Source organism: Thamnophis elegans, chromosome 5 (assembly GCF_009769535.1).
Source record: "Thamnophis elegans isolate rThaEle1 chromosome 5, rThaEle1.pri, whole genome shotgun sequence".
Classification (NCBI taxonomy): domain Eukaryota; kingdom Metazoa; phylum Chordata; class Lepidosauria; order Squamata; family Colubridae; genus Thamnophis; species Thamnophis elegans.
Window position 1 is genome coordinate 99968747 of NC_045545.1, and position 22412 is coordinate 99991158.

A 22412-nucleotide genomic window follows, 5' to 3' on the forward strand; every position below is an offset into this window, starting at 1 on the left:
TCTACCAGGTATTTAGGCAGATAACGCGACCAGAAACCCGGGGGCAGCTCGTTAAGCTGCCGCCATCAGCAAGTTCCCGCCCCGGAAGCCAGGGCAGATCCCTCAAGATGTGCTTCAATGCCCAGTTTGCTCAATCTCTGGGCAAACGGTTCATCTCCTGTTCATAGCCCCTCCTTGCACAGAACATGTGAATAAACTACTATGGAGTTGTTGCAGCACCTGACTCATCCTCCTCCTCCTCCTCCTCCTCAGGAATCACAGACTAGACCTCCTCCGAATTCCATCTGCCGGCCAGTGTCGACTGGCGACTACCCGGAGGAGAGCCTTCTCTGTGGCTGCTCCGACCCTCTGATAGATGACACAGAGAAGATTCCTGAATCCCCACCCTTTGAGAGATCCCTCATTTGACCAGCCCCTCATCCTCAGACGTGGGGAGGAGACGCATAAGTGGGAGGGGGACAGCCTCCAGAGGACAGAAAAAAACACCACTCAGCGGGAAATAGGGGCCCAATGCCTTTATTTTGAGGAAAGAAGAATAGGTCCACTGTGTATTTGAGGGGAAGGGTCCCCATTGTGCCTGGTCGGCCTTTGGTCCAAGTTGAGTTCGGAAAAGTCGAATGGTGAATCTGACAGGAACCTGTAGAAAGAGAATCCGTTAGGGGGTTTCTGCTCAGATTTATCTTCCACGCTCTGCTTAAATCTTACAACCAGGAGGCCCCAAGCCTTGCCCTGCTTAATCTTACAACAACGTGGAATTCAAAAGGTTGTTGGACCATCAGTGACAGGCCTGGAGGACCTCTCTGAGTGCTGGAGTTTGTAGGAGGCTCACCCGACCAAGCCATTGGCCTTTATGTCCCCTAAGGGTCACCAGTCCAGAGCCCAAAGGCTGTTCATCTGTGCAGGTGAGCTGGATAATAGTGGGTGGGGTCTGCCTTTCTTCTCTCACAAAAATCCTTTTGCCCGCAATTTTAATTGGATGTCCACCCTTCCAGGGGAAAGGAAGGGCTTTCAGGAGAAGAAAGTAGAAGGCAAGTGAGAGGGAAGGTGGCCACCACAAGAGACACAGGGCTACTATATAATCAGGACCATCCTCGATTGAGGTATAGATCTTCTCTGAAATAAGGGCTTATAATTGGCTCGCATGATCAAGCCATAAATATTCATGACACCTGAGTGTAGACCTGTGATAGTCCACAGCCAGGTAGCTGTAGATCTGCACAGTGGACAAAATGGGTGGGGTCTTTTGCGCTGCCTCATGGGACATTCTTCTCCCAACCTAGAGGAACCTGACTCTTCCCAGGGTCTTGGACTCGCGATGTGCCAGAGCCTCCGTTAAAGGATGATGGGCTGTCATGGGAGTGATCTAATATTTCCTGTTGATCTGTGCCCTGATGGGGTTTTTTTTACATTGTTTTGTTAGGTTTCCTGGCATTTTGTTCTTCTAAGCCGGCCAGAGTCACCCGGGTTGAGTAGGGTGGTCCTATCAATGTTTGAGAGAAAGGAATCCATCCGTGCTTGGGCATGGAGCGTGACACGGTGTGACTGATGGATTTACACATCAATGTCTCTTCCTTTCAGCACCGAGAAAAAATGGGCAGGCCCCATGTGCTGGGACTGTGTGAGGACTCTTCCCACGGTTGGGGGGTCATGCTCCCACGGGCCTGCGCTCCCAATGGAGTGGCCATCGGTCAGCATCTGCTGTCCTCCAGAGCTCTCTGGCCCTTTCACACCCATCCCCCCCCCAGGGCTTCCTCCTTCCTCCTGGCCTCCTAGGAGGTGGTGAGGACGGTGACAGGGCTTCCCAAACGCCCCAGAAAATGAATGGAAGCCATGGCTCTGGAGCTTCCTGCAACCTTTGTGGCCTCAAAATAGTCAAAGGGAGGAATTTAGAAGAAGATCTGAAATGAATGGCAGGATGGGGGCCTTCTTTCAGTCAAGGAGCAAAGGAGACTGGGTCCTCTGCTCTCAAAGAGACCCCCCTCCCCAATCTTTTAATCCAAGGATCGGACCCTCTCTTCAGGCTCAGCTGAGAGAGAACTTCCCCCTCTTCCTCTCCCCCCTCTGTCTGTCCTCCTGTCCTCCAGCAGTCCCCCCTCAGAAGGACAGAGACCTTGATGTTCTCAAGAGAAACCTTCTCCTTTCCTCAACATCCTATTTGGGGCTTGGCTCATCCAAGGTCCATTCTGGGGTCTCTGAATCCCTACAGAGAGGTATAAGGGCTCAGGGCTCTTACCTTAGACAGGATCCATGCAGTCAATTATACAAGCATAATGGCAGCACTTCTGTTTCCCCTTGCACTCCCAGTCGCTTCCACACCTTACGGGACAAGGGGTGATGGTGATGGTGCCTGGAGGGGCCTTGGGACACACCCCGCGCTTTTCTGCAAAAGAGAAGATCCCAAGGCCGAGGGTCAGACTATGCAGGCAGAGCAGGCAGGAAACCGATTCTGCTTTATTGTCCAGCTACTTTAACAGAATCTTGCAGGTCTGAAAGGAGAAATCTCCTGCTGTCTCCTATGCAGCCTAAGAAACTAGGGAAGGTCTCTTCTCTTCCCCTCTTCCCTTCCTCCCTCTCCCACTTCCTTCCCTTCCCTTCTCCTCTACCCTCCCTTTTCCTCTCCCCACTCCTGCCCCCTCCCTTCCCTTCCCTTCTCCTCTCCCCTCCTCTCATGCAGCTGTGGGCTATGCCATCTCTTATCTGACGGTTCCTTTGGAAGCATCTCCTCGCCTGGTCTCCCAAAGTCTTTCACACACCCCATTCCACTGGGAGATTTCCTCTTGAATTAGAATCCCAGAGCAAAGGAGGTCCCATCTCTGGTCCATTCAGCAGCCAAAACATCTCCGTCCATCCAGGATGAGAGAGGCTGGCTGGAGCGTGACTCTACCTCCCACCTCCTTCCCCACAGAGGATGGGAATTCCTCCTGAGTCCTCGGTTGCTTCTCTCCTTGGTTGGTTTCTGCCCATTGTTTGAAGGTCCCCAAGGAGAGAAGCAGCCTGAATTGAGGAGAAACCTTCTAAGAGAGAGGACAATTAGCCAGTGGAACCGCTTGCCTCCAGAAGTTGTAAATGCTCCATGATGGGAGGTTTTTAAGAAGAGGCTGGACAGCCACGTGTCTGAAATTATATAGGGTCTCCTGCCTGAGAAAGGGGCTGGACTAGAAGACCTTCAAAGTCCCTTCCAACTCTCTTATTCTGTTAAAACAAAGCCATGAACATGGACTGAGGTTCAAGCCAACATCCAGATAACAAGGACCAACAACCAAGTAGAAAATAACATTCTCCTTCTGGAGCTACCAAGGAGAAAACTCTCATCCACACTGGCAGGGAGAAAATGACACACTCAGTTGCACTGTTGGTGTTACCCAATTGGATAGTGAAACATTTGCAAGAAAACAACTAGGCTCAGAGAGAACCACGGATCCCACACTCCTCCTCTTCCTTGTCCTCCTCTTCTTCTTCTTCTTCCTTCTCCTCCTTGTCTCCTTGTCCTCCTCCTCCTCCACCTCCTCCTCCCTGCAAACTCCACTCCCTTCTAGCAGTGTATTTGGGTCACAAAACGGTGTGCAAGAAAACCACTCAGCTCAGAGAGCACCAAGGACCCCACAGTTCAAACTGAATGACAAAGATTCCCTTCTACGGAATCCACCATAGCCTGTTGTGAGAACCAGGATATTACATGAAGCCACCCTATGCTTAATTTTAGGAGATAGCAGTTCTCATTCTATCAAGGGGTCACCCAACAACTCCTTCCCTACTTACCAACACAGGTGTAGTGGCATTCATCTCTGGTCACAAAATTGTTGGCATTGCCATCGCATCCACCATAAATAAACTCCTGGCAGTTATTGAAAGTCGAGTTGTAGTAGAAGCGAAGAAATTCAGCTCTACATGGCCCAGTGTTCTCAGGAAGATGACAAAAATCTGTGACAAATGGAATGGAAGGTGCTATTTCATTGGGTACCACAAACACCTTCAACATATTTCCCCAACCTGGGGCCTTCCTAGCATGCTCAGAGTGGAAGCAGTCGGGAGCCATTTGGGACATTTTAATTTGGTTTCCTGCTCTGGGGATTGGATCCAATGGATGGACTGGATTGTTCTTGTGGCTAAAAATTCCTGATTCTGCAGCTGCCTTGAGTAAAGAGACTTCCCCTAAAACTGCATCTCTCTTTCTTGGGGTCCCCTCCCATTTCTGTCTCCTGTTCAGCTGACCCCCAACCCCCCTCTCCAGAACCTCCCCAGAAGAAGCCCCACCAAGCCAGAAGTTCTAGACTGGGGGTCTCTGGTTTCCCTTCCCTGGGGAGAACTCTGACCACTTCAGCCCCTCCCTGCCAAGGGTCTCAAGATCATTCAGAAAACTCTACCTGGCTGGCGCTGGCCGGAGACGGGGGTCAGCTCTGCCCAGAGGGTGAGGAGTCCCAGCAGGAGAAGAAGACCTCCAGAAGACATGGTGAAGCCGTCTGCCCCACACTTGGCCTCCGTGCATTAAATAGTCTCCCCACTGGGAATTTCACATCCAGGAAGCAGGAGGACCTAATCCACTGAGAACAGAAATTCTTCCCTCTTTCACAGGATGGTGGAACAAGAGGTGGGGAATCTGGGGGTTGGAGGCCAGGCAGGTCCCTGTTGATGTCAATGGGTCATTTCTCTGGTCAAGCAAAACTCGCCTTTCCAGAGCTGCAACAGAGCTGGGAAAGTCCCGTGTTAAGGAGTTCATGGTTTGTGTGTGTGTGTCCATGGTGGAGGGTGGAATATGGGGGCTGAACGGCTGGGGGGGATAATGTCACTTCCTTCTCAGGGCTGCCCTGGGGTTGTGATGGCAGAGGTGAGGAGATTTCTCCTCTGTGGTTTGCAGAGAGATTTTGGACAAAGAGGTTCTGGTATTATAGGCAGAATATAACAATATAATATAATGTAGTAGTTCAGTGCAATGCAATGCAATGCCATGGTATGATATGGAATGGAATGGAATGGAGTGGAGTGGAGTGGAGTGGAGTGGAATGGAATGGAATAGAATAGAATAGAATAGTATAGTATAGTATAGTATAGTATAGTATAGTATAGTATAGTATAGTATAGTATAGTATAGTATAGTATAGTATATAGTATAGTGTTCTGACCCCGACCTTGTCCGTTCAGAAACGAAAGCCAAACAGAACGTTCAAAGGAATGTCTTTTCATCAGTCCGGGCTCTTGCTGGCTGCGAGCCCAAAATAAACACAGATAATTGCTCTGGCAAAAGTCCTGTAACTCATAAACTACTACAAAACAGGATTATATAAATCAAGTCACTTATCCAAGTGGGCTTTTCTCGATGTTTGCACGCAAACGGGGAACGTTGACTTCTGCAACCAGGGCATGGCACCATCAGTCTCTGCTGCTTGTTAGGAGATCCTAATGAGCAACAGCTGCTCGTTATCATCTCCTATAAGTACTCGGTTGCTCTTTACACCGGTCAGCCCTTCTCCTGCGTGCATCCCCTAAACAACTCACAGGAGGTTTCTGTGTCAGTCTCTCTTATCTCCTCCCCACTGATCCCAGGCTCAGTCGTCACCTGGGGACCAACTAATCTCTGCGTCCTGCTCAGAGTCAGAACCCTGTCCAGGGTCCTCCACATCCTCCAGGGCTGACTCATATGACCCCTCGCTGTTGGAATCTGGTAGCAGCTCCAAAGGCTCCTGCTGAGCCACAACAGTATAGCACGGCATGGCATGGCATGGCATGGCATGGCATGGCATGGCATGGCATGGCATAGCATAGCATAGCATAGCATAGCATAGCATAGCATAGCATAGTATAGTATAAAAAGCATAGCATAGCATAGCAGTTGTCATGAACTCTACACATGTGGATATGGTCACTTAGACTTGACATTCTGGGTCATAGAGGACGTAAACATAGATTTACAAAGAGAGAAAGAACTTGGAACTAAGGAGAAACTTTCTGACAGTGAGGACAATTAACCAGTCGAACAGCTTCCCCCATGAAGTTGTGGGTGCTCCATCCCTGGAAGTTTTCAAGAAGAAACTGGACAGCAATTTGCCTGGAATGGTAGAGGGTCTCCTCCTTTGGGTAGAGGGTTGGACTAGAAGACCTCCAAGGGCTTCTTGGAGGTCTTATTCTATGCTTCTCAATTGCCTAAATGAGAGGAAGTCATTAAAAAAACTCAACATTCATACCATTCGGGTGGGTTACAGTCTTTAGCCCCAGGCCTGACGGGATAGCCAGATTTTGAGGGCTGTGCGGAAGGTCTGGAGGGTGGTGAGGGTATGAATCTCCACGGGGAGATCGTTCCATAGGGTCGGAGCTGCCACCGAGAAGGCTCTCCTCCGCGTGGTTGCCAGTCGACATTGACCGGCAGATGGGACTCGGAGGAGGCCTAATCTGTGCGATCTAATTGGTCGAAGGGAGGTAATTGGCAGGAGGCGGTCTCTCAAGTACCCAGATCCACTACGATGAAGGGCTTGATGGGTGGCAAGTACCACCTTGAAGCGTACCCGGAGATCGACAGGTAGCCAGTGCAGCTCGCGGAGAATAGGTGTTATGTGGGTGAAGCAAGGTGCACCCACAATCGCTCGCGCGGCCGCATTCTGGACTAGCTGAAGTCGCCGAATACTCTTCAAGGGCAGCCCCATGTAGAGCACATTGCAGTACTCCAGCCTAGAGGTCACAAGGGCACGAGGAGAATGAACCCCTGGAACAGAAGATGCCTTCAGAAGTTATGGGAGCTCCATCACTGGAGGTTTTCAAGAAGAGACTGGACAGTCACTTGTCTGGAATGGTAGAGGGTCTCCTCCTTTGGGCAGAGGGTTGGACTAGAAGACCTCCAAGGACCCTTCCTCCTCTATTCTGATTCTGATTCTGGTGTCACCATACATCTGCTCAAGCCAGGATTCTGAACCTCATTAAGGAAGTCTACCTCATCCTAGTTTCACTCATATCATTTAAATATGAGCCAGCCGTGCGCTGCAGCTGTCAAAAAAGCCCACACAATTCTAGACGGCAGGAACAGGGGGATAGAATCAAGATATGGGACAGCAAAAATGAAACCCAGAGTTATTTTCAGAAACATTTAATTAGGGAGGCTTTGCTATAAGTATGGCAAAAAATCTAAAGAAAAACACTATATTAACATTACGAATTGGCTATCAACGATGGAAGGATTAATCTACCCAAATTCATTAGACCTAGATAAAATAAAAAGATATAAATATTTATTAAACGACCAGGGAAAATCAAAAACAAGATTGGAGCTAAAAGAACAGGACATAGACCTCAATTGGTGGCCATATATGCAGATACAGGCTAGATATAAGAAAGATAAAGAAGAGAACGGATTCCAAACAGAACTGCAAGATCTAGATAAAACTTTACAAGGTACAGAGGATAAATTGATCAAGAAATGATACGACTACTTATTTAATTACAGAATGGAGGAGGAGGTAGTTAAAGAAACTATGATCACTTGGGCACAACATTTTGGCTACAGTATTGATTTGGGGAAATGGGCAAAAAATTGGAATGAAAGTTATAAATTGACAATGGCAGTAGCCTACAAGGGGAATATGCATAAAATGTTCTATAGAAGGAATCTCCATCCAGCGAGACTGGCTAAAATGTACCCAAGCTTATCACTGGACTGTTGGAAATGTAGGCAAAATCCAGGAACGTATTACCACATGTGGCGGTTATGCCCGAAGGCTAAACAATATTGGAATAGAATAAGAAAATGGCTCAGGAAAATTTAGAGTTGGTTTTGCTTTCTTCAGTGTCGAAATGATGAACTCAATAAAGTTTTGCTTTTGAGAATATTAAAATTCCTGAAAATGGCTGTTTTTGTTGGGTCTGTTAGCCGGATAGATGACACACAGAAGATTCCTGAATCCCCAGCCTTTCAGAGATCCCTCGTTTGACCAGCCCCTCATCCTCAGACATGGGGAGGAGATGCATAAGTGGGAGGGGGACAGCCTCCAGGGGACATAAAAAAACACCACTCAGCGGGAAATAGGGGCCCAATGCCTTTATTTTGAGGAAAGAAGAATAGGTCCACTGTGTATTTGAGGGGAAGGGTCCCCATTGTGCCTGGTCGGCCTTTGGTCCAAGTTGAGTTCGGAAAAGTCGAATGGTGAATCTGACAGGAACCTGTAGAAAGACAATCCGTTAGGGGGTTTCTGCTCAGATTTATCTTCCACGCTCTGCTTAAATCTTACAACCAGGAGGCCCCAAGCCTTGCGCTGCCTAATTTTACAACAACGTGGAATTCAAAAGGTTGTTGGACCATCAGTGACAGGCCTGGAGGACCTCTCTGAGTGCTGGAGTTTGTAGGAGGCTCACCCGACCAAGCCATTGGCCTTTATGTCCCCTAAGGGTCACCAGTCCAGAGCCCAAGGGCTGTTCATCTGTGCAGGTGAGCTGGATAATAGTGGGTGGAGTCTGCCTTTCTTCTCTCTCAAAAATCCTTTTGCCCGCAATTTTAATTGGATGTCCACCCTTCCAGGGGAAAGGAAGGACTTTCAGGAGAAGAAATTAGAAGGCAAGTGAGAGGGAAGGTGGCCACCACAAGAGACACAGGGCTACTATATAATCAGGACCATCCTCGATTGAGGTATAGATCTTCTCTGAAATAAGGACTTATAATTGGCTCGCATGATCAAGCCATAAATATTCGTGACACCTGAGTGTAGACCTATGATAGTCCACAGCCAGGTAGCTGTAGATCTGCACAGTGGACAAAATGGGTGGGGTCTTTTGTGCTGCCTCATGGGACATTCTTCTCCCAACCTAGAGGAACCTGACTCTTCCCAGGGCCTTGGACTCGTGATGTGCCAGAGCCTCCGTTAAAGGATGATGGGCTGTCATGGGAGTGATCTAATATTGCCTGTTGATCTGGGCCCTGATGGGGTTTTTTTTTACATTGTTTTGTTAGGTTTCCTGGCATTTTGTTCTTCTAAGCCGGCCAGAGTCACCCGGGTTGAGTAGGGTGGTCCTATCAATGTTTGAGAGAAAGGAATCCATCCGTGCTTGGGCATGGAGCGTGACACGGTGCGACTGATGGATTTACACATCAATGTCTCTTCCTTTCAGCACCGAGAAAAAATGGGCAGGCCCCATGTGCTGGGACTGTGTGAGGACTCTTCCCACGGTTGGGGGGTCATGCTCCCACGGGCCTGCGCTCCCAATGGAGTGGCCATCGGTCAGCATCTGCTGTCCTCCAGAGTTCTCTGGCCCTTTCACACCCATCCCCCCCAGGGCTTCCTCCTTCCTCCTGGCCTCCTAGGAGGTGGTGAGGACGGTGACAGGGCTTCCCAAACGCCCCAGAAAACGAATGGAAGCCATAGCTCTGGAGCTTCCTGCAACCTTTGTGGCCTCAAAATAGTCAAAGGGAGGAATTTAGAAGAAGATCTGAAATGAATGGCAGGATGGGGGCCTTCTTTCCCTCTAGGAGCAAAGGAGACTGGGTCCTCTGCTCTCAAAGAGACAACCTCCCCAATCTTTTAATGCAAGGATCGGACCCTCTCTTCAGGCTCAGCTGAGAGAGAACTTCCCCCTCTTCCTCTCCCCCCTCTGTCTGTCCTCCTGTCCTCCACCAGTCCCCCCTCAGAAGGACAGAGACCTTGATGTTCGCAAGAGAAACCTTCTCCTTTCCTCAACATCCTATTTGGGGCTTGGCTCATCCAAGGTCCATTCTGGGGTCTCTGAATCCCTACAGAGAGGTATAAGGGCTCAGGGCTCTTACCTTAGACAGGATCCATACAGTCAATTATACAAGCATAATGGCAGCACTTCTGTTTCCCCTTGCACTCCCAGTCGCTTCCACACCTTACGGGACAAGGGGTGATGGTGATGGTGCCTGGAGGGGCCTTGGGACACACCCCGCGCTTTTCTGCAAAAGAGAAGATCCCAAGGCCGAGGGTCAGACTATGCAGGCAGAGCAGGCAGGAAACCGATTCTGCTTTATTGTCCAGCTACTTTAACAGAATCTTGCAGGTCTGAAAGGAGAAATCTCCTGCTGTCTCCTATGCAGCCTAAGAAACTAGGGAAGGTCTCTTCTCTTCCCCTCTTCCCTTCCTCCCTCTCCCCCTTCCTTCCCTTCCCTTCTCCTCTACCCTCCCTTTTCCTCTCCCCACTCCTGCCCCCTCCCTTCCCTTCCCTTCTCCTCTCCCCTCCTCTCATGCAGCTGTGGGCTACGCCATCTCTTATCTGACGGTTCATTTGGAAGCATCTCCTCGCCCGGTCTCCCAAAGTCTTTCACACACACCATTCCACTGGGAGATTTCCTCTTGAATTAGAATCCCAGAGCAAAGGAGATCCCATCTCTGGTCCTTTCAGCAGCCAAAACATCTCCGTGCATCCAGGATGAGAGAGGCTGGCTGGAGCACGACTCTACCTCCCAGCTCCTTCCCCCCAGAGGATGGGAATTCCTCCTGAGTCCTCGGTTGCTTCTCTCCTTGGTTGGTTTCTGCCCATTGTTTGAAGGTCCCCAAGGAGAGAATCAGCCTGAATTGAGGAGAAACCTTCTAACAGTGAGGACAATTAGCCAGTGGAACCACTTGCCTCCAGAAGTTGTAAATGCTCCATCATGGGAGGTTTTTAAGAAGAGGCTGGACAGCCACATGTCTGAGATTATATAGGGTCTCCTGCCTGACAAAGGAGCTGGACTAGAAGACCTTCAAAGTCCCTTCCAACTCTCTAATTCTATTAAAACAAAGTCAGGAATATGGACTGAGGTTCAAGCCAACATCCAGATAACAGGACCAACAACCAAGTAGAAAATAACATTCTCCTTATGGAGCTACCAAGGAGAAAACCCTCAGCCACACTGGCAGGGAGAAAACCACACACTCAGTTGCACTGTTGGTGTTACCCAATTCGACAGTGAAACATTTGCAAGAAAACAACCAGGCTCAGAGAGAACCACAGATCCCACACTCCTCCTCCTCCTTGTCCTCCTCTTCTTCTTCCTCCTCCTCCTCCTCCTCCTCCTCCACCTCCACCTCCCTGCAAACTCCACTCCCTTCTAGCAGTGCAGTTGGGTCATAAAACGGTGTGCAAGAAAACCACCCAGCTCAGAGAGCACCAGAAATTCCACAGTTCAACCACAGTGAAAAGATTCCCTTCTACGGAATATAGCAATAGCAATAGCAGTAGACTTATATTCCGCTTCATAGGGCTTTCAGCCCTCTCTAAGCGGTTTACAGAGAGTCAGCATATTGCCCCCAACAATCCGGGTCCTCATTTTACCCACCTCGGAAGGATGGAAGGCTGAGTCAACCCTGAGCCGGTGAGATTTGAACCGCTGAACTGCTGATCTAGCAGTAGCCTGCAGTGCTGCATTTAACCACTGCGCCACCTCGGCTCTAAATCAATCCATCATAGCCTGTTGTGAGAACCAGGATATTACATGAAGCCACCCTATGCTTAATTTTAGGAGATAGCAGTTCTCATTCTATAAAGGGGTCACCCAGCAACTCCTTCCCTACTCACCAACACAGGTGTAGTGGCATTCATCTTTGGTCTCAAACCTGTTAGCATTGCCCCAGCATCCACCATAAATAAACTCCTGGCAGTCATTGAAAGTTGAGTTGTAGTAGAAGTGAGGCATATAAGCTAGACATGGTCCTCCATCAGCAGGAAGATAACACAACTCTGTGACAAATGGAAGGGAAGATGTTATTTCATGAGGTATCACAAAGACCTTCAACATATTTCCCCAACCCGGAGCACTCGTAGCATGCTCAGAGTGGAAGCAGTCGGGAGACATTTAAGATGCTTTCATTTGGTTTCCTGCTCTGGGGATTTGATCCAATGGGTGGACTGGATTGTTCCTGTAGCTTAAAATCCCGATTCTGCAGCTGCCCTGAGTAAAGAGAGCTCGGACTTCCCCTACAACTGCATCTCTCTTTCTTGGGGTCCCCTCCCATTTCTGTCTCCTGTTCAGCTGACCCCCAACCCCCCTTTCCAGAACCTCCCCAGAAGAAGCCCCACCAAGCCAGAGGTTCCAGACTGGGGGTCTCTGGTTTCCCTTTGCAGCCCCTCCCTGCCAAGGGTCTCAAGATCATTCAGAAAACTCTACCTGGCGGTCCCTGGCCGGAGACGGGGGTCAGCTCTGCCCAGAGGGTGAGGAGTCCCAGCAGGAGAAGAAGCCCTCCAGAAGACATGGTGAAGCCGTCTGCCCCACCCTTGGCCTCCGTGCATTAAATAGTCTCCCCACTGGGAATTTCACATCCAGGAAGCAGGAGGACGTAATGCAGTGAGAACACAAATTCTTCCCTCTTTCACAGGATGGTGGAACAAGGGGTGGGGAATCTGGGGGTTGGAGGCCAGGCAGGTCCCTGTTGATGTCAATGGGTCATTTCTCTGGTCAAGCAAAACTCGCCTTTCCAGAGCTGCAACAGAGCTGGGAAAGTCCCGTGTTAAGGAGTTCATGGTTTGTGTGTGTGTGTCCATGGTGGAGGGTGGAATATGGGGGCTGAACGGCTGGGGGGGATAATGTGACTTCCTTCTCAGGGCTGCCCTGGGGTTGTGATGGCAGAGGTGAGGAGATTTCTTCTCTGTGGTTTGCAGAGAGACTTTGGACAAAGAGGCTCTGGTATTATAGGCAGAATATAACAATATAATATAATGTAGTAGTTCAGTGCAATGCAATGCCATGGTATGATATGGAATGGAATGGAGTGGAGTGGAGTGGAGTGGAGTGGAATAGAATAGAATAGAATAGAATAGAATAGAATAGAATAGAATAGTATAGTATAGTGTTCTCATCCCGACCTTGTCTGTTCAGAAACGAAAGCCAAACAGAACGTTCAAAGGAATGTCTTTTCATCAGTCCCGGCTCTTGCTGGCTGCGAGCCCAAAATAAACACAGATAATTGCTCTGGCAAAAGTCCTGTAACTCATAAACTACTACAAAACAGGATTATATAAATCAAGTCACTTATCCAAGTGGGCTTTTCTCGATGTTTGCACGCAAACGGGGAACGTTGACTTCTGCAACCAGGGCATGGCACCATCAGTCTCTGCTGCTTGTTAGGAGATCCTAATGAGCAACAGCTGCTCGTTATCATCTCCTATAAGTACTCAGTTGCTCTTTACACCGGTCAGCCCTTCTCCTGCGTGCATCCCCTAAACAACTCACAGGAGGTTTCTGTGTCAGTCTCTCTTATCTCCTCCCCACTGATCCCAGGCTCAGTCGTCACCTGGGGACCAACTAATCTCTGCGCCCTGCTCAGAGTCAGAACCCTGTCCAGGGTCCTCCGCATCCTCCAGGGCTGACTCATATGACCCCTCGCTGTTGGAATCTGGTAGCAGCTCCAAAGGCTCCTGCTGAGCCACAACAGTATAGCATGGCATGGCATGGCATGGCATGGCATGGCATGGCATGGCATGGCATGGCATGGCATGGCATGGCATAGCATAGCATAGCATAGCATAGTATAGTATAAAAAGCATAGCATAGCGTAGCAGTTGGCTTGAACGCCACACATGTGGATATGGTCACTTAGACTTGACATTCTGGGTCATAGAGGACGTAAACATAGATTTACAAGGAGAGAAACAACTTGGAACTAAGGAGAAACTTCCTAACAGGGAGGACAATTAACCAGTGGAACAGCTTCCCCCATGAAGTTGTGGGTGCTCCATCACTGGAAGTTTTCAAGAAGAGACTGGACAGCCATTTGCCTGGAATGGTAGAGGGTCTCCCCCTTTGGGCAGAGGGTTGGACTAGAAGACCTCCAAGGGCCCTTCCAAAAGTTTTATTCTATGCTTCTCAATCACCTAAATGAGAGGAAGCCTTGTGGACTTCAGCTCCCAGAATTCCCCAGGCCTGCCTAGCTATCTGGAGAGGTCTGGAGGCCCCTGACCTAGGTGGTTGGGAGTTGGAGCAGTTCTTCCTAAGTGGGTGGTCCAGTCAGGGATGGTGATAGACCAGCTCCAGCCTCGGTCCTTTCTCTCTCCTGTTTAATAAGCTCTATGGAGGAAGAGACCAATCATCAGCCTGTGACGGGGGAGCATGCAAACCACAGAGTAAGCTCTGCTCTGACTTGGCTTGAACCACACAACCCACAGAATGGGGAAACTGAAGCGTTTGTGGGGCAGATTCCTTGTAAATATGTTTCATTTTCATTTTCATTTCATACAGTCACATATATACTGTGCATAACCGGGGCCATATAACATTGAGCAATAAACACAGCCATCCTTGTCAGCAATACCCCCCAAAATACAAACCCAATATACCACTTCAACCCTCCCTACACCCTTTCTTTCGCCCCCCCTCCAACTTTCCCTTCTCCCCTCCAACATTCCCCTCTACCCTACGTCCCCTCCCCCTCAATCACTCCTCTCTCCCAATACACTCCCACTCTTCCATCTCACCCTCCCTCTGATCCTCTCTCCCACCCTCTCTACCCCTCTTTCTTCTTTCCCTCTGCTCCTCCCTTCGGTGTATTTCTACTATCTATCAATATATTCAGCTTGTCCTATTTTTACTCTAGAATTAAAAAAGCAACAGTATACAAGTGCAATCATGTTACTTTAAAATCTAGCACATACTATATTTCCCCCTCCCCCTCTCCCCCCTAGGACCCCACCTCCCTTCCCCCCCCCCGACCTCCCAGAGCGCGTACATGGTATAGCTTTTTATCAAACACAGTCTAAAATATATTAAAACCAAGAAAATTAAAAAGAAAAAAGAAAAAAAGAAAAAAAGTCAGTAAAATCTCTGCGTTGAACTCAGCTTCTTGCTGTTACACAAACTTTAAGCAGTTTACATTATTCCTAATCTTAGTTGTTTGATTACCTGCAGGATTTCCCCAGAGGTTATTTGTTGGTTCAACTTTTGCCTGCACTCTTCTCTAACTAGGGATATTATCTCTTTATCTAAGTATCTGTCTATATCTAAACCTTTAATTTTGTCCCCTTTGTACAATTCTGTAAAAGAAAAAATTCCCGGAATGCCTTCTAAATCTCCTCCTGTTGAAACACCTCCTTCCCTCAATAACACAATTTGGATACATTTCAATTTTTTCTTTTAATTTCCTCTTCCAATTCTTTTCGTTTTTGCCCTTGTTTATGTCTATGTATTTTGTTTATATTCATCAGTACTCCTCTCATATACGTTTTACTTGCATCCCCTACAAATTCCATGAATGCACCCTTATTCATATTCAGAACAAAGTATTCACATAGCAATTTTTTACAATCATTAATATACTTTTCATATCTAAATAAACTCTCATTCGACCTCCAAGAGCTTCTTGCCTGCACTACCCTTCCCAATTCCATCCAGACTGGGTTATGATCCGAAAGGACCCTCGCCGCAATCTTTGTCTTCTTCACCCTAGAAAGTAAATCATTAGTGATTTGTATAAAATCAATCCTTGAAAGGGATTGAAGTCCATCATAAAAAAGGGTGAAGTCATATACCTCTGCATTTCTTTCCCGCCAAACATTTCTCAATTCGAAGTCGTCCATCAAGTCTTTTTCCCTTCTAGAATTAGGTCTAATGCGATATATCTTCCAAAGGGATCTGCTTCAATTAGTTCAGCCTTAATGTCTTTTCTTAAGTACACAACTATACCATTTTTCTTTTCCGTAGCAGAGGTCACAAAATATTGACCAAGTTCGGTATTGAACAAATATTTTTGATCAGTTGATTTGATATGAATTTCTTGCAGACAAATTATATCGTTCTTGAACTGTTAGAGATAGTGAAATATTTTTTCCCTCTTCTGTAAAGAGTTCAGACCACAACTCCTTGATCAATAGCCGGTGATTATTGAGGTTGTTGCAATGTACCTTGTTTTCCCATTCGTCTGGTAGTCATACGGCTAGATCTTTGTTCCCTGACCCCTTCCGGAAGGAGGAAATGGTGCTTTTTGTCTGGTAGTTGTGTGATTTGCTGTTTATCTTGTCCTTCTCATGGTCTTTCTCCAGATCCAGATGATTCAAGGTGTCCCACCTTCAGGATCTTGTGATAGAAATCTCGGGCTTCCCATACAGAGTTGAGACGATATTTTTGCTTATCAAATGTAATTATAATACCAAATGGCACATCCCACCTATACTGTATCTGACGGTTTCTGAGTTCTTCCACTAGAAAAGCATAATCTCTCCTGGCTCTTAGCATTTGGGGTGGTATTTCTTTCAAGACAATCAAGTCCTGTCCGCCAATTTGAAGCCTGGTATTATAAGACTCTTGTAGTATCATGTTCCTGAACTCTCTTGTAGCAAAGTATATAATTACATCTCGGGGGAGTTGCTTCTGTTTTGCCACCCAAGAGTTAGCGCGATAAATTTTTTCGATCTGCCAGTCAAAGTTGGACCCCGGTCTTTCCATCAGACGGTTAAAAGCCTCTGAAAAAATCTGCTTCAAGTTCTCCCGTTTGTCTTCGCGCAGCCCCCTGACTCTTAATGCAAGCTCCATCTGTCTGTACTGTATCATAACAATTTGTTTTTCAGCGTTTTCAACTCTTTGTTGCACCACCTCAGTTTTGGAAGTCAAATTAGTGTTGGCTTCATCAAGAACCTCTAGCTTATCTTCCATTCCAGAAACATATTCTGTCAATACAGTTACAAGTCCCAGCATATCATCATTTGTTTTGGCAATCTTAGTATCAAGCTTATCATATAAGTCTGCTTTAAGTTTCTTTATCTCCTGTCTGAATTCTCTGAAAGTTTTAAAAAAAAGTTCTTTCGTTAGCAAATCTCCAGTAGGGGGCATAGAAGGTGGAAGCTGCGACTTTGTGCCAAGTGTGTGATTTGTAGTCCTAAGAAGAGGTTTCCCTGGATTTAATTTTGATGCCATTATGTCTTTTCTTCAAACAATTATTCAACAATTATTCAAACTCTACTGGCCCGCTGTGTAGCTTACGAGGAAAGAAAGTATTAAGTCCTCCCTTTATTTGTTCTTAGATGTTTTTCAAAAGGTTTCAGAAAAGGGCATTGTAACAAAGCAGGTTTCAAAAGATTAGCATTGTAACAAAACAGTTCAGCATATTCATCTCTGTTTGGAATGTCTCTATATTAACGAGGAGTCTTTTAAAACTTTTAAAAGTTGATAGGAAAAAAAATCTTTTAAGCTCTTCAGAGAAGTGAAGCTAATTAGTAAGAGATTGCTAGCTGGCTGTTCCTTTGATCTTTTTTATCACTGTTCTTTGCCGGATAGTTAGGAATGTCATTCGCCATTTTGGGAGCTTATTTTTTAAGAAAAAAAAACCCGTGCACGAAGGAAGCTCTTTGTAAAAATGAAGCTAGGAATTTTTGTTTTAAAAAAGGCAGATAAGGTTTTCAGGTACGGACTCTGCTTGTATTAATCTCAAATAAATATATCAAAAATTGTTCTAAGTGGAGGGTCCTTACTTTGCGCGCTGTAATAGATACAGCAGAGGTTTCTGACACGGAGATGTGATTCAGCCTTCGGTTGCCCCCCCCCTTCCATTCGCAGCAAAAAAAAAAAGCTGCAAACTTCAAAGAAAAGCTCTTACCACCTGGATCTCTCTCTCACTCTTCTTTGCCTGAAGAATGAGTTTATCTACCAGGTATTTAGGCAGATAACGCGACCAGAAACCCGGGGGCAGCTCGTTAAGCTGCCGCCATCAGCAAGTTCCCGCCCCGGAAGCCAGGGCAGATCCCTCAAGATGTGCTTCAATGCCCAGTTTGCTCAATCTCTGGGCAAACGGTTCATCTCCTGTTCATAGCCCCTCCTTGCACAGAACATGTGAATAAACTACTATGGAGTTGTTGCAGCACCTGACTCATCCTCCTCCTCCTCCTCCTCCTCAGGAATCACAGACTAGACCTCCTCCGAATTCCATCTGCCGGCCAGTGTCGACTGGCGACTACCCGGAGGAGAGCCTTCTCTGTGGCTGCTCCGACCCTCTGATAGATGACACAGAGAAGATTCCTGAATCCCCACCCTTTGAGAGATCCCTCATTTGACCAGCCCCTCATCCTCAGACGTGGGGAGGAGACGCATAAGTGGGAGGGGGACAGCCTCCAGAGGACAGAAAAAAACACCACTCAGCGGGAAATAGGGGCCCAATGCCTTTATTTTGAGGAAAGAAGAATAGGTCCACTGTGTATTTGAGGGGAAGGGTCCCCATTGTGCCTGGTCGGCCTTTGGTCCAAGTTGAGTTCGGAAAAGTCGAATGGTGAATCTGACAGGAACCTGTAGAAAGAGAATCAGTTAGGGGGTTTCTGCTCAGATTTATCTTCCACGCTCTGCTTAAATCTTACAACCAGGAGGCCCCAAGCCTTGCCCTGCTTAATCTTACAACAACGTGGAATTCAAAAGGTTGTTGGACCATCAGTGACAGGCCTGGAGGACCTCTCTGAGTGCTGGAGTTTGTAGGAGGCTCACCCGACCAAGCCATTGGCCTTTATGTCCCCTAAGGGTCACCAGTCCAGAGCCCAAGGGCTGTTCATCTGTGCAGGTGAGCTGGATAATAGTGGGTGGAGTCTGCCTTTCTTCTCTCTCAAAAATCCTTTTGCCCGCAATTTTAATTGGATGTCCACCCTTCCAGGGGAAAGGAAGGACTTTCAGGAGAAGAAATAGAAGGCAAGTGAGAGGGAAGGTGGCCACCACAAGAGACACAGGGCTACTATATAATCAGGACCATCCTCGATTGAGGTATAGATCTTCTCTGAAATAAGGGCTTATAATTGGCTCGCATGATCAAGCCATAAATATTCGTGACACCTGAGTGTAGACCTGTGATAGTCCACTGCCAGGTAGCTGTAGATCTGCACAGTGGACAAAATGGGTGGGGTCTTTTGCGCTGCCTCATGGGACATTCTTCTCCCAACCTAGAGGAACCTGACTCTTCCCAGGGCCTTGGACTCGCGATGTGCCAGAGCCTCCGTTAAAGGATGATGGGCTGTCATGGGAGTGATCTAATATTGCCTGTTGATCTGTGCCCTGGTGGGGTTTTTTTTAACATTGTTTTGTTAGGTTTCCTGGCATTTTGTTTTTCTAAGACGCCCAGAGTCACCCGGGTTGAGTAGGGTGGTCCTATCAACGTTTGAGAGAAAGGAATCCATCCGTGCTTGGGCGTGGAGCGTGACACGGTGCGACTGATGGATTTACACATCAATGTCTCTTCCTTTCAGCACCGAGAAAACATGGGCAGGCCCCATGTGCTGGGACTGTGTGAGGACTCTTCCCACGGGTGGGGGGTCATGCTCCCATGGGCCTGCGCTCCCAATGGAGTGGCCATCGGTCAGCATCTGCTGTCCTCCAGAGTTCTCTGGCCCTTTCACACCCATCCCCCCCCCAGGGCTTCCTCCTGGACTCCTAGGAGGTGGTGAGGACAGTGACAGGGCTTCCCAAACGCCCCAGAAAACGAAGCCATGGCTCTGGAGCTTCCTGCAACCTTTGTGGCCTCAAAATAGTCAAAGGGAGGAATTTAGAAGAAGATCTGAAATGAATGGCAGGATGGGGGCCTTCTTTCCCTCTAGGAGCAAAGGAGACTGGGTCCTCTGCTCTCAAAGAGACCCCCTCCCCAATCTTTTAATCCAAGGATCGGACCCTCTCTTCAGGCTCAGCTGAGAGAGAACTTCCCCCTCTTCCTCCCCCCCTCTGTCTGTCCTCCTGTCCTCCACCAGTCCCCCCTCAGGAGGACAGAGACCTTGATGTTCTCAAGACCTTCTCCTTTCCTCAACATCCTATTTGGGGCTTGGCTCATCCAAGGTCCATTCTGGGGTCTCTGAATCCCTACAGAGAAGTATAAGGGCTCAGGGCTCTTACCTTAGACAGGATCCATGCAGTCAACTATGCAAGCATAATGGCAGCACTTCTGTTTCCCCTTGCACTCCCAGTCGCTTCCACACATTACGGGACAAGGGGTGATGGTGATGGTGCCTGGAGGGGCCGTGGGACACACCCCGGGCTTTTCTGCAAAAGAGAAGATCCCAAGGCCGAGGGTCAGACTATGCAGGCAGAGCAGGCAGGAAACCGATTCTGCTTTATTGTCCAGCTACTTTAACAGAATCTTGCAGGTCTGAAAGGACGAATCTCCTGCTGTCTCCTATGCAGCCTAAGAAACTAGGGAAGGTCTCTTCTCTTCCCCTCTTCCCTTCCTCCCTCTCCCCCTCCCTTCCCTTCCCTTCCCTTCTCCTCTCCTCTCATGCAGCTGTGGGCTACGCCATCTCTTATCTGACGGTTCCTTTGGAAGCATCTCCTCGCCTGGTCTCCCAAAGTCTTTCACACACCCCATTCCACTGGGAGATTTCCTCTTGAATTAGAATCCCAGAGCAAAGGAGATCCCATCTCTGGTCCGTTCAGCAGCCAAAACATCTCCGTGCATCCAGGATGAGAGAGGCTGGCTGGAGCACGACTCTACCTCCCAGCTCCTTCCCCCCAGAGGATGGGGAGTCCTCCTGAGTCCTCGGTTGCTTCTCTCCTTGGTTGGTTTCTTCCCATTGTTTGAAGGTCCCCAAGGAGAGAATCAGCCTGAATTGAGGAGAAACCTTCTAACAGTGAGGACAATTAGCCAGTGGAACTGCTTGCCTCCAGAAGTTGTAAATGCTCCATCATGGGAGGTTTTTAAGAAGAGGCTGGACAGCCACGTGTCTGAAATTATATAGGGTCTCCTGACTGAGAAAGGGGCTGGACTAGAAGACCTTCAAAGTCCCTTCCAACTCTCTTATTCTGTTAAAACAAAGCCATGAACATGGACTGAGGTTCAAGCCAACATCCAGATAACAAGGACCAACAACCAAGTAGAAAATAACATTCTCCATATGGAGCTACCAAGGAGAAAACCCTCAGCCACACTGGCAGGGAGAAAATGACACACTCAGTTGCACTGTTGGTGTTACCCAATTGGATAGTGAAACATTTGCAAGAAAACAACCAGGCTCAGAGAGAACCACGGATCCCAGACTCCTCCTCTTCCTTGTCCTCCTCCTCCTCCTCCTCCTCCTCCTCCTCCTCCTCCTCCTCCTCCTCCTCCTCCTCCTCCTCCTTGTCCTCCTCCTCCTCCTCCTCCACCTCCTCCACCTCCTCCTCCCTGCAAACTCCACTCCCTTCTAGCAGTGTATTTCGGTCATAAAACGGTGTGCAAGAAAACCACCCAGCTCAGACAGCACCGAGGACCCCACAGTTCAATCAGAGCGACAAAGATTCCCTTCTACGGAATCCATCATAGCCTGTTGTGAGAACCAGGATATTACATGAAGCCACCCTATGCTTAATTTTAGGAGATAGCAGTTCTCATTCTATCAAGGGGTCACCCAACAACTCCTTCCCTACTTACCAACACAGGTGTAGTGGCATTCATCTCTGGTCACAAAATTGTTGGCATTGCCATCGCATCCACCGTAAATAAACTCCTGGCAGTTATTGAAAGTCGAGTTGTAGTAGAAGCGAAGAAATTCAGCTCTACATGGCCCAGTGTTCTCAGGAAGATGACAAAAATCTGTGACAAATGGAAGGGAAGGTGTTATTTCATTGGGTACCACAAACACCTTCAACATATTTCCCCAACCTGGGGCCTTCCTAGCATGCTCAGAGTGGAAGCAGTCGGGAGCCATTTGGGACATTTTAATTTGGTTTCCTGCTCTGGGGATTGGATCCGATGGGTGGACTGGATTGTTCTTGTGGCTTAAAATCCTGATTCTGCAGCTGCCCTGAGTAAAGAGAGCTCGGCCTTCCCCTAAAACTGCATCTCTCTTTCTTGGGGTCCCCTCCCATTTCTGTCTCCTGTTCAGCTGTCCCCCAACCCCCTCTCCAGAACCTCCCGAGAAGAAGCCCCACCAAGCCAGAAGTTCTAGACTGGGGGTCTCTGGTTTCCCTTCCCTGGGGAGAACTCTGACCACTTCAGCCCCTCCCTGCCAAGGGTCTCAAGATCATTCAGAAAGCGTTACCTGGCTGGCGCTGGCCGGAGACGGGGGTCAGCTCTGCCCAGAGGGTGAGGAGTCCCAGCAGGAGAAGAAGACCTCCAGAAGACATGGTGAAGCCGTCTGCCCCACACTTGGCCTCCGTGCATTAAATAGTCTCCCCACTGGGAATTTCACATCCAGGAAGCAGGAGGACGTAATGCACTGAGAACACAAATTCTTCCCTCTTTCACAAGATGGTGGAACAAGAGGTGGGGAATCTGGGGGTTGGAGGCCAGGCAGGTCCCTGTTGATGTCAATAGGTCATTTCTCTGGTCAAGCAAAACTCGCCTTTCCAGAGCTGCAACAGAGCTGGGAAAGTCCCGTGTTAAGGAGTTCATGGTTTGTGTGTGTGTGTCCATGGTGGAGGGTGGAATATGGGGGCTGAATGGCTGGGGTGGATAATGTCACTTCCTTCTCAGGGCTGCCCTGGGGTTGTGATGGCAGAGGTGAGGAGATTTCTCCTCTGTGGTTTGCAGAGAGATTTTGGACAAAGAGGCTCTGGTATTATAGGCAGAATATAACAATATAAT

General features: G+C 48.2%; 1 protein-coding gene across 1 annotated transcript; it reads right to left on the reverse strand.

The window, feature by feature from the left end:
- Positions 1-2234: 2234 nt before the first annotated feature.
- Positions 2235-21952, reverse strand: LOC116509499 (papilin-like). Its single transcript, XM_032218648.1, has 10 exons — positions 21868-21952; positions 21258-21419; positions 19755-19894; positions 18110-18169; positions 12074-12185; positions 11485-11646; positions 9755-9883; positions 4365-4460; positions 3760-3921; positions 2235-2380 (listed from the first exon to the last, which is right to left on the reverse strand). Exons 1-10 carry the CDS (start codon positions 21950-21952, stop codon positions 2235-2237), a joined length of 1254 nt encoding a protein of 417 aa, XP_032074539.1.
- Between the last annotated feature and the right edge of the window lie 460 nt (positions 21953-22412).

Coding starts and splice junctions, on each gene's coding strand:
- LOC116509499 (XM_032218648.1), bottom strand. CDS start 21,952: ATGTCTTCTGGAGGTCTTCTTCTCCTGCTGGGACTCCTCACCCTCTGG. Junction 21,420..21,867: donor CTCCGGCCAGCGCCAGCCAG/GTAACGCTTTCT, acceptor CATTTGTCACAG/ATTTTTGTCATCTTCCTGAG. Junction 18,170..19,754: donor TAGTTGACTGCATGGATCCT/GTCTAAGGTAAG, acceptor CTCTTTCTACAG/GTTCCTGTCAGATTCACCAT.